This window comes from Gopherus evgoodei, chromosome 2, assembly GCF_007399415.2.
Source record: "Gopherus evgoodei ecotype Sinaloan lineage chromosome 2, rGopEvg1_v1.p, whole genome shotgun sequence".
In the NCBI taxonomy this organism is placed as follows: Eukaryota; Metazoa; Chordata; order Testudines; family Testudinidae; genus Gopherus; species Gopherus evgoodei.
The window spans coordinates 44,580,964-44,599,229 of NC_044323.1; the positions used below are offsets into that span (position 1 = coordinate 44,580,964).

The 18,266-nt window shown below is 37.6% G+C and overlaps 1 protein-coding gene across 7 annotated transcripts in view; it reads left to right on the forward strand.

Moving 5' to 3' along the window:
- Window positions 1–18,266, forward strand: part of CDK14 (cyclin dependent kinase 14) — a 549,017-nt gene that overhangs the window by 444,898 nt on the left and 85,853 nt on the right. For all 7 annotated transcript variants that reach the window (XM_030550522.1, XM_030550528.1, XM_030550523.1 and 4 more), the window contains 2 exons: window positions 8,666–8,805; window positions 13,201–13,349. In XM_030550522.1, coding sequence (XP_030406382.1) covers window positions 8,666–8,805; window positions 13,201–13,316 — 256 coding nt within the window. In that variant the 3' untranslated portion in view covers window positions 13,317–13,349. The remainder of the gene's footprint in view (window positions 1–8,665; window positions 8,806–13,200; window positions 13,350–18,266) is intronic.

Consider the following 18,266-nt stretch of genomic DNA (forward strand, 5'->3'; position numbering starts at 1 on the left):
ATAACTCTGCCACTTCCTACTTAGCCTCCATTGTCAAGTTTTGAATTGCCTCTCACCACCTCTGTTCTGCCCATGCTCTCAAGCGTTTCAGCTTCTCCCACAGTCACCTCTGTTCCTTCTCCCCTGTGGCCTCCAGTGCATGGGACTGCTTCTGTGAGCTCATCCACACAACCCCTTTTGAACACCCACATATTTCATACTGCTTTCAGGGAATCAAGTTGACTTGTGTATAAATTATGTATATTTGTATACTGTTCACAGTCCTTTATTCTCCTAACCTCTCTCCACTTGTCTGTCCTTCCAGCTGTGGCTGTCTTCCTTGATGGTTTGAAAAGCATCTACCAGTTGCGCAACTAGATTTTCAAAAGTGCCCCACACCCAGCAATTCCCATTGTGACTCGTACAGCCAGATTTACAAGGAGCTCAGTTTACATCACACACCCAACATGCTGAGCTCTTTGGAAAATCTGCCCAGTTATTTTGGTGCCTAAATAGGTGTTGAGGTGTGCGTTTGCTTGTTTGTTGGTTGGTTGATTTTCTGGAGAGTCTGGCTCCAAAGATAGCTCAGCTCTTTTGAAAATCTGGCTCATAAATGGGCACTACCATAAATAATTTTTGTTGTTTTTTAAATAGCCAAAACTGGGACATGTCTAGATACTCAGCTTTGATTTCCCACGTACATCTGCCTACTTCTTTCGTACTATGTTGACCGTTAGAGATGTGCAAAAATAGTTGAAGATTGTCATAGACAGTTTTTTGAGTCCATCTGGTGTCCTCACCCTGAGTCATGAATAGATGCAAGTAAAAACACCAACCACCCAATAATTAAGTGGTCTTAAATTACGACAAATATACAGAACTGTTGTTTTAGTCATTCATTACCAAACTGTTCATGTTTTAAAGGCTTAAGCAGAAGAGAAATACATCTCAGTAAAGTAAATGTAACTAATAAAAACTCTTCAGAAATGCAAAGATTTGAATGTGGCATGCAATGCTGCACCTTCTTTATAACACCACCAAATTCAATGGGAAGCCATGTTCATCTCTGCTCAAGCCACACACACCAAACTATAACCATTGTTCCCTCCTTCCTCAGAGCTGCCCACATCTGGGAAAGTCCCCTTTATCCACTCTGCCATGCTCTCATCCTTTCCCCCTTCAAATATCTTGTGTGATTCACACTACTTCCAGAAGGCCTATTAAAACCCTAGTCATCTTAAACTAACAGCATCATTAAAGATTATGGACTGGATTCTCCAGTCTGCCAAGTTTGCTTTTTGCTGTTTATGCAGCCAAAGTGAGCTTGAACCTATTGGAAGGTGCCACAAGAGGATTCACCAATGTAAAGGGGAAGGAGGGTATATCAGACAGCTGGGGAGAAGGGTGTGTGGTGGAGAGCCCCTTGCTCCTCTAACTTCCAATGGGGCCAAGTCACTGAAAATCCAGGAGCTGCAACCAGCTTTTTGTGGCCTAGTGGAATGAGGTGTGTGTGTATGAGGGTGCATATATAATCTTGAAATACCTTAAAATCAACATGATCTTATATTGTAATCCTTGGCCCTCCTTCTCCCACATTGATTGTTGCAATTGATCAAGTCGCTGTTGGGTCTTAATTTATACTCCAATTCAGCAAAGACTTTGCATGCTTCACTTATGCAAGTGCGTAGTCTCACTGAGTTCAGCAGACTCACATTCATAAAGTTAGGCATATGCTTCAGTCTTACAGCATTGGTTTCTTCCTTTGTAAGCTTTCTGGAGTGAAAGCGTTCTCTTTCTCTCCAAATCCCTATCCATATTTAAGGGGCTGTATAAATAATACAAAGTGCACTCTTCATCTTGCCATACCCATAACACTTTTTTCATTAGTTTGAAAAACATACAATAATAAAAAATCAGACCAGCATGACATTTTAGGGAGGGAAAGGAGGAGAGGATAAGTAGCTGTCTCCAAGTGTTTGACAGATGTGAGGTCCCTGCAGGACAGATCTGTAGGTTAACTGTGATAAATGGTCTTTGGCTTCAGTGACTAAAGGGAGGTGACTCTTTTCAGGGCACTCCCTGCATTCTGAAATCTTTATAGCAAATTCTTGTTGGAGTACTGAACAAACAAACCAGTTCTTATTTACATTATAGTGAAATTAAGACTTTTCAACGAAAGATGTTAAAATATTAGGCGAGGGCTGAGATTTATGAGGAGTACTAATGTTTCTTTACTGGGACATGGATGCTGTTAGATTTCAAAAGACAGTACGTCCAAAAAGACAGCTGTATTTTCCTTTACAGTCGTTTTATAGGGAGAACTTTGTTTGCAACCCCAGCAGCTGCACCCAGTGGCAAACTCAAAACCCAAAGTTCTCCATTTTGCGTACTCTCGGGCTCTCTCTCTGTCTGCCTCTGCTACGATTCCTTTAGAGAGTAACAATGCAGGGTGCTGAGAGAGAGAGAAACCCATAGAGCCTTGACTGCATGATGTGCCAAAGGTTTATTTCAGCTACTCCTGTAGTGGGTTTTTTAATTCTCCCTCTCTCTTTTTTTTTTTTTTTGTTACCCCTGGCGTATGTCCAGTCAGTGAGGAAATAAATATGTGAAGAAAGAATGCTGTGGAATGTTAACTGCACTGGCGTATTTTCTTCCTTTTATCATGCCCCAAGATTCAGTGAAGTTGATATAAATTCACCATGGCTTCTTTTAAAAAGCATAACAGAAAGGCATTCTTCCTGTAAGAGTCAGACTGTAAAAGGTGATTTTTCTTTCACTCAGTTTGGTTTAAGCCTGTAAAAAGCATTAAGTGAAAAATCTGATATATTTGTTAGGGCATTTATTGCATTACTAACTTATATTTTCAATTCCCAGTGAAAGGTTTATAGAGAACATAAACCTTGAAGAGTTTTTGTTCAGGATTAAAGATACATTTTCCCCCTTTTCTGGTGAAATAATAGCCTATAAAATGATGGCTTTTTTAGTAATTATTTTTAGCTGTATTTATTTTCCAAGGATACATTGTTCAGCTTGCTGAGATGCATGAAGGAGACCTTTTAAAAGCACTTTCCTTATTAGAAGATTCATGCCTTTTAAAGGTTTTCAAAGGAATATAAAGCTTCTGATTAAATGTAGCCACCAAGTTGTAGTTTTTATTAATTACATTTGCCACAAGGAAAGACCTTCCAATAAACTGTAAATCTAACATATTCTGAAATCTTCTGTAATGGTGTAAGTAATCTATTATATGTTTGCCATAATGAATATATTTAATATTGAACTAAATGGTATGCTGAAAGAAGACAACTGATTGATGGTGAAAAGAAGTAATTGCTAAAATCTTTCTGGGGAAAAATGGTAAGGGAAACTATGATTAAAATTTCTTGGGAAATATTTTTCCCAGGAAACATTTTTTACTCAAAGAAATTGATGAAAATTGCAAACAAGGAAATATAAAATGAACCTTAAAGCTGACCTACCTATGAATACTTTTGCATCTCTGTGTTCAAACAGCTTGTCACCATTTTAAACAAGAGAAGAACAAGACGCTCAAAATAATTCCATTGAATTGATTTTTTTAAAAAAATCAGCAATTCTACAGTTATATGCCAGAATGTCCTAAATAGCATTGGGAGTAAGTGGGTCATCCGACATATACTATACTTGTATTTAAATCTACCTCCTTTTATTTTTTCCTAGTTCCTAACACCAAATTCAATGGCTCTCACTCCATGTGATGCCTCAGCATGCATTAGGCTGGTAAGATCATATGCAGGACACAATACTGCATTGGTCTTTTTAACTTTCACATATCCTTATTCCATATCCCGACGAGCATGTAATCTGATGACTTCTAATGTAGATAAACTGTGCAGTATTCTAAAATAAGAGCATTATGTCTATAAACTGGCAGTAGTTTGCACTGGATTTATGTGAGAGATGTGATCGCCCCAGCATAGTTTATTCTATGGCATCAAATAGAGCAAGAGCCAATGGATGTGGATATCAGGACCTAGAAAGAAGAAAAATAAGGTAAGTTTAAGTCAATCATATGCAGAATGGCTCTCATTAACCTCTGTGTTCAAAGCTCAAATCAGCCAAGTTTATAATAAATGGCCTGCACTTCTGTAGTGCTGTCCATCTGAAGATCTTGCAATGCTATATAAACTTTAAAGGAATTAGTCCTTCAGGGCACCATAGGTGAATATATTATCTTCATTTTTTTGCTGCAGGAATTGATGCAGGGGTAGAGCAAGGCCCCAGTCAAACAAAGCACCTAGAAACATACTGAAGTTTAAGCATATGTAGATTTATTGAACTCAATGGAAATATTCTTGTACTTAAAGTTAAGCATGTGTTTAATTGTGTTCCTGGATTGGGTCCTGTAGGAGAGCTGGGAAGGGAATTCAGATCTTCTTATGCAAGTCCATGTATTGAAGATTGTCCTTTCTCTCATTTGTTTCTCATTCTCACTAATGATTATTAAACAACGCTGTGGATGACCCAGGTGATAACACATTAGTTTGGTCTGTGGTCCAAACTATATTGTAGCCAAGTTTTAAAAAATACTTTAGCTTAAGTAGATAGCCAGTTGTGTGGGGGGGGGGCGGGGGACCTATAGTGTTTCCATCCCCATGGGAAAGTAAACAATGTAAATGACACTGATTCAGCAAGAGGCAAGGCAGATCTTTCATCCTAGGTATTGCAAGGAACATTATGCTTCTATACCGGATATACACCATGCTAAGCTATAGCTCGTGCCTAGTCCAGACAGAACTGTACAGGATGAGAAATTAGCTCCAGTGGAACCCTAGCATGTGTTTTATCCTGATTGTGTCTGGCCATGTCCACACAGGCATTTTATAACCTGGTTGTCTACAACTGAGCTTAATCCACTATTGACCTCAGTTGTTTTGAGTGTGTAGACTGGTTCATACTCTTGCTATTTGGTGCATTGAGCAGCACCTAGTGCTAAATCTTCTGGACTAAAGCATTACTGAGCCTCCTCTTCCATATTTTTGTTTTTTAAAAATCCTCAGACCAGGTTATTGGAAAAAAAAGATTATGGTCTTGATTCTACAGTCCCATAAAGTTTAGAAACTGGTATTAAGAAATATATATCGGCCAGTGGATTTTAGCCTTAAAAATTCCTACAAGAATGTTTTGAACAAGATACACTAATTAGCACAAATGTTTTCATAAGTAATGTAGTTGTGTCCCTCTTGTTGTTGGCGCCTTTATTTGCCACATTTACTTTTTTTTTATCATGACACGATATTCATCTTGTCTTTTTCTCCAATTAGTAGCAGCTGTGTGGCTGTTCAGTGAGAATTAGTTCAAACAGGTCAGACTTATTACCTTGTTGGAATGCACTAAATCAGCTCACCTACATGGCTTGTCTAAATAGGGCTATGGCCTTCTTGAACACCTACATTAGTGGCAATACCAAGAAATCAAATACTTACATTTGTAACAATGTACAAACACCACAGGAAAATTTATCATTGATGTTTGTCCTGGCTTTTATTTTAATGATAAAGATTTAGCCACTTTTCTAGTACTTTAATAAACAAGGATACTGATGCTTGACTATTCAAGTATAGTTAAAAGGTACTGAACTAACTAACCTGTACATTTCCAATAATCTTTTTTTTCATACACCTTTATGGAAATAGTGGAAACCTTGTAAAGAGTCACTTCATTTTGTGATCTGGCAAAACAAATCAACAGACAATGAGGGTAGCACTGCCATAACGATTCTTTTTACAGTGTATCCCTCCCTTAGGAGTTCATTTGGTCTTTGATTTATACTATTTTCTTTCCTTGCAAATCTTTATTGCAGGGGAGTATATCATCTTACACAGTCAGCAGGCTAGGCTGGGGTAGACCGACTAGGCAATGTAAAATATTTTCTTCAATAGTTGTAGATGTTTGTCACAGTGTTTAGGTTTTATGCTTTTATCTGCATCAAAAGTTAAAAGCATCCAACTGGAGCGCAGTACTAGTTTGGTCTTCATTATGATGATTTCATCACAGTAATAATAATGGGCTAAATTCATCTCTGATGGGATTCAGTTGACTCTAGTAGATTTACAGTAGGGATTAAGAGGGCCCAGTATGTTATATCTACATGGTAAAATTATATACTCTGAAACATAGGAATGGTTTCACTGAAGTCAATGGGAGCCCTAGCCATGCAAATGAGCGCACAAAATGGACTACAATATTTGGTAAATGCTGATGTTACTCAAATTAGGCCTTACCCTGACCTGCATCCTCTTCCTCTTCCTTGTCTGACTCAAGTGAGAATGATTCTGGTGCATTAGGAACTGGCAGTCCTTCTCCATGGGGTACTGGGCATATAGCTGATGTAAAGTTTGGATAATGCACAGTCCACTTTTTCTTCTTTGACACACCTTTCCCAACTGGAGGCACCATGCAGAAGTAACAATTGCTAGTATGATCTGTTGGCTCTCTCCAAATCATTTGCACTGCAAAAAGCATAGATTTCCTTTTCCTGTTCAACCACTGGCGAAGATTTGTTGCACAAGTGTTGCAGCATATGTGTGGGGCTCACCTCTTGTCCTGATCTCCAATTCTGCAGCCAAAATAAAGGTGATAGGCTTTCTTAACCATAGTGGTTATACTGCGCTTTTGTGATGCAAAAGTCACTTCACCACAAACATAGCAGAAGTTATCTGCACTGTTCACACAAGTACGAGGCATCTCTGCTCACTTTGGCTAAACAGAAATGTGTCCCTTTGCAAAATCAAACACTGACAAATAAGAGAGCATGACACTGTATGATTTCTAGAGCTGATATAGGGCAATTTGTTCAGCAGAGTGATGTAAGCTTCTTTATGATTACATCATCTATGACTTCTAGGAATAACATGATGCAATTCATATCATGTATGATGCAATACCAGCTTCAGATTGCATCATTCATTGTTTTGCCTAAAAATCAAGTACTGTCCAAACCCAGTCATAGATTTATTCATAGATACAGTCAAAGATGTATTTTAGTCATTTCTAGTTTAAATTGAGATCTCTTCCCTTTATAACTCACTTATCCTCTGCCAGTCCCAAGTCAAGGGTCTTATATACTGACCCAATAGCATATATTGAAAACTAGAGCCAATCAACAATTTTAAGCATCATTTTTGTTCTCAGTGACCCAGAATTAGTAAAGTTGGACTACATTTATTTCAGAAGCATTTTGGCTGTAGAGCAGTGAAATCAAGACTCTCTTATTTTGGTTCCTAAATATGGAAGCATTTGAAAACTTTGCCCTAAATGACTTGCCTGAGTCTAGATGGGTGAGGTAATATCTTTTATTGGACCAATTTCTGCTGGAGTAAGAGGCAAGCTTCCTTCTGCAGAGCTCTGTGTAAGCTCGAAAGCTTGTCTCTCTCAACAGCAGCAGTTGGTCCAATAAAAGATATTAACTCACCCACCTTGTCTCTCTGGGACCAACATGGCTACAACAGCATTGCCCGAGGCCACACAGCTCCTGACTTCCAGTTCCATATGCAGTCCACTAAGTCAGGCATTGCTAGCTCCAAGTAATCACTGGTTCATGAGAAGTTTAGGTGTGCCCACATGAATGTGATTTTTCCCAGACTTTATCTGCCCCCCTGTAACTAGGTGTATGTGTACTGACATTTACCAGTGTCCTGGTCTGTAAAGCACTTTCTTGTAAATGTCATGAAAAGCCAGATAAAACAATTGTTTAAGAAACCTGGAATTAATCCTCTGGCAAAGCTTGGTCTATGCTGAATGACTGACATTGATGCCCATATTGCACCACAAACTGAAAAAGGAGAAGATGTAGCAAAATGACACTGAAAAGTACCTTTTGCATTTTACATATGTTTACCCTAGAATAGCAATAAAAAAAACAAGTCCTGGAAATTTCTTCAAATAATAACTGGCTGGGATCAATGGCCTGAGTTTGTCAACTCTTTCCAGTCAATTGTTGATACCCAGGAATTCTCTGGACAAATATCCTCTCTGTTCACAAGAATGGAGCAGATAGGCTCATTAGAGGAAAATCCCTATAATGCATACAGATGTCATAGATCCAAAACACAGTGAATATCACATTTTTGGATCGCTATCAGGAGCAGCGTATCTGGCATATGTCAGCCCATAATTTAAGTGTAATAATTACTTGTATTTATTAGAGTCTGCTAAAGTCTGCTAAAGTCTTAAAGGGAAAGTGTAAGGTCACCCCAGAGAGGAATCATTGTGTTCCTCTTGTAATGAATGTGTCATTTTGGGTAGTGATGTTTGTGGCTCTCATAAGCACAGTGAACACTGTACTGTAACTGAGAGTGTTGTAAGAGTGAAATAGAGATGAAAAAAACAAAATGGTAATCAGAGTTTCGTGCTTTTCCTCCTGTGGTAAGTAAAGCTTTTACAATATGTATGTTATGATATACATGTTCTGATGATTCATAAGATATCGACCACAGAAATTTCACCCTTAGTCTAAGGAGTATGTTTTTGGCACTGGTCTAGCACTGAGTGTAGAAAATCCTGGAACCAGTGTAATTTTCAGTCCCTGAATCTTCAGTGATGCGAGATTCTGCATTTTTAACTATACTGAATCCAGCTGCTATTAGTAGAGTAACTAGCTTGTACATAGGTATGTTTGTTTTAATTCTCCTTGCTTGTGTTTCAGGCTAAGCTATGTGAATCATGCAGAGGATCTGGCCTCCAAACTACTTCAGTGTTTCCCAAAGAACAGATTGTCAGCACAGGCAGCCCTGAACCACGAATATTTCAGTGATCTGCCCCCACGGCTATGGGAGCTAACTGATAGTGAGTATGACAAAACCTCTGAGCTGAATAAAAGCAAGGAAATCAGTATATAGATATATATATTTGAGCAAAATTCTGTAGTTCAAATTGCATAGTTTGCCTGACACAGGAAAAAATGGATTCTCCTTTGCTATCTCTACTCTGCAGTCTGCAGCTAGCTATCTTTGTATTTGATTATGTGTGCAGCCAAGAGAATTATCTGAATTGTCATAAAGCAAAAGGAAAAAATACAATTTACATATTTAGTGCTTTTCACATCATAACATACAGTACTTTTTAACTAGCTGCAGCACACAGGATAAAAATCCAGCAATGTTTGATTCTCAGTCACTGTATCTGTTATAACAATAACGCTTTAAAAAGACTTGGCATTCAGAAGACTGAGGAACACAAAGTAGACAATTGGTTAATTTGCTGAATTGAAATGTATGAGAAGAAAACTTCATTTTATTAGCTGAGAATGCTTTCAGTATTCACACACAGCTCTTTTGTTTCTCCTATTAAAAAAATGCATTCCAGTTGTCTTGGCAAAAATGTTCCATCCAGCACAAATGCTGTCAATTGCTTTTTAAATATTTCTGAAGTACTTATACCACAGATTTCCTTATCTTTTTCCAGAATGCTAAATGTCACCACTATGATTTCTGGCAAACCCATGCTTAAAATACATAAGGGCATTTTTGATGCAGAGACTGTTTTCTTACCATAAATAGGTTTCACATGGGAATCTTACTTGTGATTTTTATTTAAATCAATTCTTGCGCTCTAACCATAGCAGTTGTTTTCAGGTTTCAAACACAAGTACCTTAATAGAAGATCCAAATCCAAAATCCAAAGACTTAAATCATCATGTGGCCATGTAACAATGGCATTTATGTGCCTTTGTAAGGTGATTTTGAGCAATAAAATGTGAGATTTGGACATTAATGTTTGAAAAACTGGGCTCAGGATGCAAATATTAGTCAACAGTAGATTTTTTTGTTTACTTCACTTTTAGTAAGTCAACTTTCCCTCTTCCAAATTTTTAGTAGTTCTGTCTCTAACAGATAAATGCACTGGGTCTCATGTTGAGGCAGCTCTGTAAACTGGCACTCAAGGTACCTTGCTCCCTGCTTTTGGGACTAACCCCCATTTTGGAGAATGCAGAGATAAAAATCCTTGTCACTAATTATAGGTTATATTCTCCAATTCATCTGCAGTGCTAATAGATGTTCAGTTCCTCTGTTTAGCACTAGATCCAGGACTCTCACCCTCCTACCCAGACACTAGCCCTCTTTCCAATGCACCCATTCTTAAGCTAATGAGGCTGTAAGGAAGTCTGTCTTTGCTGAAAGTATGATGCAAAGAGATTCATTAGTTCATGGCTAATCAAACATCAAACATGCCAGTTTAGTTATCCCCTTCCCCCTAAATGGAAAACAAAAATCAATCTGCATTGGTGACATCTCAATCTTGTCTGACTGTACAATTTAGTCTATCCAGGATTTTGATAGTCTATGAATTCTAAATTCTGTAGTAGTACTTTTCTGTTAATATGGATTTATTACCCACTTGCCACTTAGTTTATCAGTCAGTGGTTAAATCCAGTTCTATCAACGAAGTAAATGCCTACACATTATCACTCTGCAGCAGGCTGCCAACAGAGACTGTCTTGTCCTAGTCATTAACAAACACAATGTATGCAGAACACCAGAGGGGAATTAAAACCACAAAAAATACCTCAGGGTGGTATTTTTAATATGAGAATTTAATTTGTAATTTCACAGATTAAGAATTTTGGCTGCATTAATCCTTTTATCAGCTCACAGCAGGTTATATGCAGAAGCATAACCATTAGGCGATATTCATTGGCAGAAACACGTCTTTGCATAACGTTAAACATCAGGAGCAGTGAAACCTTTTGAAGGGGGGAGAATAAAGATGAAAAATCATTATATTTTAAAGCAAGGTTTTGTTAAATGCCTCCAGTAAAATTTTTGAGTTACAGATATACTCTTTCTGTGTCTAGTAGATAATCATTATGAACCATAAATCCAGATGCAAGAAAGGACAATCCGAGTATCAAATACTACAATCATTTCTATTTAGTACAACTTGGATATACTTGTAAACATATTTACAAAACAAAGAAGTCATATACTTTGGAGACTTTGGAAAATGTTTACTTTATAGTGAAATGACTAGTTTTGGTGATGTCATTTGTCTGAGTTAATACTTTATCCAGGTGTCTGGACAGGTTTCCTATTTATACTTTATTTTAGTTTAAATTTTTGGATAAATGCAACAGTATTTAGCACACAATACAGTCAACAGCCTTGCAATCAAAACGCCACAAGGCCATTTTCAGAGGCTATTTTACAGATGGTCCTCTTCATGGAACATACATTATACTGCAAAGTCCACATGCAAAATTGAAATCTTTAACATAAGAAGTCTGTGGAGAATCACAATTGTGTGAGAGGGGAAAGGAATTCCTACCATTAGAAGGAATTTTGACGGAAACACTTTTCCATCAGAAATTGGCGTTTCATCTGAATCAAAACATTATGTGGAAAAGTGTAGATTTCAATGAACTTTTTATAGAATAAGTGTCAACAAATCATATCAACATTTTCACTTTTATGATGTAATTATAACATATACTTTATACTGTATTGTAATGTTTTGCTATAACTGAAACAAACCATTTTGATGTTTTTTTAAATGAAATGATTCAATATTATTTAAATGAAATATAATGTTCTGAAATGTGAACTTTTTAGAATTGACATTCTGTGAGAAATGTTGAAATTTTGACTTTTTTTTCTGATTCAGAATGAAAAAAGTTTTGATAGTTGGAATTGCCCATGGGATGGGAATTCCATTTTCCAACTAACTCTACCTAATTTACACTGCAGTCTTCACTTTCAGTATATAAAATTTCAAAAAAAGACATAGGAATAGTGAATCTTACAGTGCTGTTACAAAATTCATGCAAAAAGGGAATAATTCAGCTCACTAGAAGTGTAAAGAACAAATGAACTTGAACAATGATGCTTTGAGACCAACCTAATCATTCCACACTGGAATACCGAAATACAGTACAATACCTGAGATCACACAGTCTTCCAAGAACCCCAGACTTTAGCTGTAATATAGAAACTAAATACTTATATTAATTATGCCAGATTTCATTTTCCATAAAAAAGTAATTTTCCTCACTCTTTCCTACTTAAATAAGCTCATAAGCATTTCCGTGTATAAATATGTGAAGTAATTTGTATCACACTTTCTGATTTTAAAAAAGACCACAGAAATACCCAAAATAAATTTTAGTATGAGTACAGTACAACAGAGATAATAATTACAAGACTATGTATTTTAATAGTGGAATACAGTCTCCATAAAATAAATACAGTAGCTGAATCTTTTAAATGCACAAAAGTGATGTGGTGACCCTAACACCTATTAGCTGCACTGGTGTCTGTTGGACAAAAAAAAAGATGAAGGTTTTTAGTGACTATAAAGACTCACCATTTCATTTAATTTTATACAACCAAATATGATATAACCTCTAAATGTGCACCTGTAATTTTGTTCTCTCAATCTCACAGGGGCACATAAGAGATTTTTTTTATGCCTAACAGCCTGATACACCGGTGCTAATGCTTGCAAAGAAGAAAAAATCCAGTCTGAGAGATTCTAATTGGAACTTGAACATCATTGCGAACCCTTCACCATTTGTATTTTGACATTCATCATTAATATTATCATGGCCATTAATAATTAGTTCCATACACAAACTTTCCTGCCATCACCTTGCAATTTTGATTTTCCAGTGGCTCAGCTACAGATCTGATAGACTCGACCTGCATTATGTAGAGAAATTTGGTTTGCTTTTAAATATTCACTGGATATTTTTTAAACCACTTTTAATGGTCTCTAACACTGTGGTTCTGTTCTGTTCTTTTGCAATGGAGGGAAGGCAAATGCAGAGGCTCATTCCACAGGCAACAGAGTTTTGAAGCTGGAAGACATGAAGTCAAATTATTGACTGTCCTATCTTATTTTTAGAAATTCTGGTAACATTTCTAAAGGTTACACAGGAGAAACTTCAAAAGTAATAGGAAAAAATGAATCACAGATGGGACCAAAGTGAGCAAAAACAAAAAAACAAAATCTGAAAACACAACTCTTTACAAGATGTTTGACAACATTGTATGCTCACATAACAACCTCCCCCATAAACAACCCTACTTCCTTCCCACTGAAGATTTTTTAAAAATAATTTAGAAGTAGCACAAAGCTTATTCCTTATTTCAATGTCTGCCACAGCAGTTAGCTGAATCTTTTTAAAGCAATACATTTATCATAAAACAAAATAATGAAGATTCTGAATTGTCACTTTTTCCACAGTGTCTTCTATTTTTACGGTACCGAATGTAAGGTTACAACTAGAGGTTGGAGAAAGCATGAGAGTCTTTGGGAAAAACAATAGTTATGGGAAAGGTCTATCAAACAACAAGCACTGAGGAGAATACTTAGACTCACTACGGAGAATGCAGGTAAGAATGCTTATCAGAAATAATTTCTTTGAATACATCATTGGATTAAATTGTGCTCTAGAGGTGCAAAAAAAAGAAAAAGATCAACTTTAAAAAAAAAAAGGAATTATATGCATGTGTGTAAATCTGAGGTTGGATTTTGCATGAGTAGGATAGTTGTTAGTCCCAGGCACAGTGAAGAGGTGGGCTGAAATATTGTGACTGACATGTTGGGAATTTTGCAGAAGCCAATAGCAAACTCCTTGCTGATAATGATATGGTCATTACAAGCTGGTATCTAGAGGGAGTAACTGACTTCTGGTGAGGTATTGATGAAAGTAGGCATTTCATGTCACTTTTGCTATTAGATATGGGTTGAGAGACTAGTGATGAGTTCAATAAGACTAAGAGTGCTATCCGGAGTTTACCACCATGACAAATGGAGGGCCAATGCCCTTGATGGAGGGAATGATCTTGGTTGGCTCCTATAAATAAATCTCCTTTTCTACCATCATCACTTTGGTCTTGCGTGGATTCAATTTGAGCCCACAGCTCTTCAATCATAAGATCTGAAACATATTTCAGTGTGGAAATACTGCTTGTTGTGGCATCAGACTTTCTAACAGCATTGTGGAGACCTGCATGTTTCTGGGCCGTAGGGGGTCTTCCAGGTTAAAATAGATGGATGCCTGTTATATATTTTGTATGGACCTACTAATTACTTTTTGTCTGTTTTCTTTATTACTACAGTATAGGCTTAGCAGGGCTTTCCTCCCTTTGACACACACTCTTTTAGACCACCAACATCCCCTTTTCCACCCACACCTCCTAGGATGTCTTTTGTGCCTGTAATATCTAAATAGAGTTAGACGTCTTTTTTTCATAGCGACATCTGGGATGTATCATCAGGAGTGTTGTAAGCAAGACACGAGAAGTAATTCTTCCACTCTAGTCCACACTGATAAGGCCACAACTGGAGTAGTATGTCCAGTTCTGGGTGCCACATTTCAGGAAAGATGTGGACAAATAGGAGAAAGTCAGGAGGAGAGCAACAAAAATTATTAAAGGTCTAGAAAATATGACCTGTGAGGAAAGATTGGAAAAACTGGATTTGTTTAGTCTGAAGAAGAGAAGACTAAGAGACACATAACAGTTTCTAAGTACATAAAAGATTGTTACAAAGAGGAGGGTGAAAAGTTGTTCTCCTTAACCTCTGAGGATAGGGCAAGAAGCAATGGGGCTTAAGCTGCAGCAAGGAGAGGTTTAGTTTGGACATTAGGAAAAACTTCCTAACTGACAGGGTGGCTAAGCACTGGAACAAATTGCCTAGGGAGATTGTGGAATCTCCATCACTGGAGGTTTTTAAGAACACAAACACCTGTCAGGGATGGTCTAGTTATTATTTAGCCCTGTCTTGAGTGCAGGGGACTGGACTAGATGAACTATTGAAGTCCCTTCTAGTCCTACAGTTGTTTAATTTTATTATCAGCACAATTTAGGCAACAATTACACTTATTTTCTTACTAATTTATGGAGCACCCAAAGCATATCTCATATTGGCCTTATATCACTTCAAAATTTAGTCCATGGTTTAAAAGAATTGTCTTTTGAAAGAGACATTACCCTTGCACTTTTCTGTTTGCAGGTTAAAATATATTTTACTGTTTAATGTTGTTGACATCAACAAATTAGCAAGGAGCTATGAGAAGTGAGGTAAACTGTAATGTTACTGTATAGCCCACTATAAAATTAGCCTAATGGATATTATCTCATATTCATACTGTTAACATTCTTTGTGAAAAATAAATAAATTTTGTTAGCTATGTGTATATGTTGCATTATCAGATGTACACCCCAAATAAATTCTAACTGCACAGTCTCTACCATTATAAAATTACATTCAATTCTATTTTTTAAAAACCTGTAATGTTAAGGGCGTGGTTTCCAGGGTGAACAGTGACTGTTAAAAACTGATGCGATCAGATTTCAGTTCTTGGCAATCTGTCCCAGTTATTGCACATGCTTTTCTCCAGCAAAACATTTAAGACTTTCTAATGTCAGAAATGAGACCGCCTCAGAGCAGTCTGTTTACATCTTTATTGACAAGCTAAAGCCATACTTTTTTCCTGGAGCTGTGCCTCTGCAGACATTCTTCAGCCTTGCCTGTTTCAACATGATACATCACCCATCTAAAATAAATGTAGAATGTCCCCATCTGTGGTAAATACCTTTTGTTTGGAAGCTTATGTACAGAATCTCATTTCTGTTGCCTCCAAACAAGAATTTGCACAGAATTTGCAATATAAGTTCATATGTGAAAGTAAGCTGTTAAAATAATGGAAAGAAGGAAATTTTGCTCATTCTTCAGTACCTATATGAACAGAATTCAGTTTCTTTTTCCATACCAAAACAGATACAGTGGGCCAAATACAGCCCTAGAAAAAGAAAGAGCGTGTGTGTGTGTGTGTGTGTGTGTATATATATATATATATAAAAAAAAGATGAGGTTGCTACTCAAGAACAATATCTTACATATGTTCAGAACAGCATCTTTCATTCCATAGGATCTCAATGCACTTTCAAATTGTTTATTATTTATTTGTATTGTAGTAGCACTTTTGGGTCCCAATCATGGATCAGACCCCTGTTGCGCTAGGTGCTGTACAAACACAGAACAAAAGGATGGCCCATTTCCTAGAGAGTTTACAATCTAAGTATAATACAAGGCACAGCAGGTGAACACAGCCAATTGGGAGCAAATGGTAACAAGGCAAAATTGCCCTAATCCCTGGGCTATAGGGTAGGCTGGATGGATATAAAAAAAGTTACTCTCTAGACCAGTAATAGGGCCCTCAGTTAGGAAGACTGAGACCCAAGTTTATAGCCCTGTTCCAGTGACTCTTGAACAATATCCCTGACATGTACATATACATGCTGGTTTTCAAAAGTCTGAGGTAGGTATGTACAAAAGCCATGCACACTTTTGAAAATGTGGGTCTAAATTAGTTTGTTGGGAGCACATCTCATGAATGAATCTGAAAATCTTAAGATTCAGATTGAGATCTTCTGACACTGACCTGCTCTGTAACCCTGGGAGACTCAGTTAACCTATTTGTGCCTTCAATTCTCTATCTCTAAAATGCAGATAATAGTTGTAGCCTACCTTTCCCATAGGGCTCTTGCAAGAATTGAGTAGGCTAGCATCTGCACAGATGTCTGGAAATATAAAAGGGCTATGTAAGTAGTATTATTAGGAGCACAGAGGAGTAGAAGGCAGCACCGTGAAGGAATAGTAAATGTCTCTCCTTGTCTCCAGATCTACTTTCTTCCATAGACTCTGGAGCAGAATTGAGGTTTTCAGGGTATATAAACTGAGAAGAGGTGAAAGGGATTGAGATGTTTGAGAGATTTTTCTGCCACTAATGAAACAAAATAAAAGGAAATGAGAGCAAAGTAGACAGGAGTACAGATGTTTTTATGCTCATTCAGAGGTCTGTCTGTGTTTGCAGAGAGCCTGAAACAATCTCTGAGGTTTGAACTACCTTCTTTGTTTCAGCGGTCACTGCCTTAGAAGCTAATGATGATCCTAAAATGTACAATATATAACATATTTCTCTGCTCATCAACCCTGTAAAAAGAAGAAATATTTTAAATCGTTTGTCTCCCTAAAACTATTGAGTTATAACTAAGCAGGGTTGGTTCTGCCATTCAGCTTGATTTGTTACTGATGAATCTTGGCTTGTTTTCTTCTTTGAAGAGTGATAGAAAATGGCAAAGAAAAATGATGTAAAATTCCCCAGAATACACAAATACCCCTCAAACCAGGCCCAGAAGCTTGGTTGAGTGACTTTAGGGGGAGGGGGAGAATGTGTTCTTCCCCTCAGTGATTGCTCCCTTGGTTCCTCTCTGTACCCCTGTCTCCACAGTTACTCTTCCTCAGAAATCTCCTGCTAACTATACCTGAGAAATTAATGCAAGGAACAGAGTTGTTAGCAGGGGCTTGGAAGGGATTTGCAGCATCCCAGAGAGGCACTGCTGTCCTTGGAGTACAGCAGTGGTATTGCTGCCTGCCTGCTACATAGCTGCCAACAATACCAAAACAATGGTGAGAAAGCAGTTTTTGAAAACCTAGGATACCCCACCAGATATGAACTCCTGACATCTACAAATGTGATCTCCCTGTGGGCTAAGCTATGACATTGCCACGAGCCCGAAGCAGGGAGTGGCACGTTGTCCCGCTGCTCCTGGGGTGCACTGGACAGACAGCATACATCCCCTGGAACACCAGCACAGTAAATCATCAAAGACCAACTTGAAGATTGTTCACTAATGAGGGGAAAATAGTAAATATCAAACAATGAGCTTCATATCAGTATTCCCGGAGAAATTCTGCGCCAAACAATTAAAAATGTTGTGCGCAATATTTTAAAAATCTTCAAAATTCTGCATATTTTAATTGTCAAAGTAACATAATATAATCACATCAGTTTCCATTATTTTGGTAATTTATTTCAAAATACCTGTCAGCAAGTATGTCTGTAACTATACAGACAACAAAAAAGATTCAGGAAATGTTTTTTGATCAATAGATTAAGCATATTAATACAGAACTCTAAGTAATAAGTCATTTAAGCTACAATACAGAAATGTATTTCCCGCACCCCCCAGAAGCGGTGCAAAGCCGTGGGGGAGTCAGGGGTAATGGAGGAGTGGAGGGAGAGAGAAGTAATTGCCGAGAAGGAGTCTGGGTGTGAACTTGGAGGGTTGTTGGGTGTGAGTGGAAGAAATATGGAACAGGGTGGGGTATTTTGGGGGGGGGGTGAGAGAGATTGTTAGGGAGTTGGAGAGCCTCTCTCATGCAGATCCTGACAGACCCTTAGCCTCTCCCGTTCAATCAGACACATCTGCCCCTGTCCCCATGTATCCCTGCACCCTCTC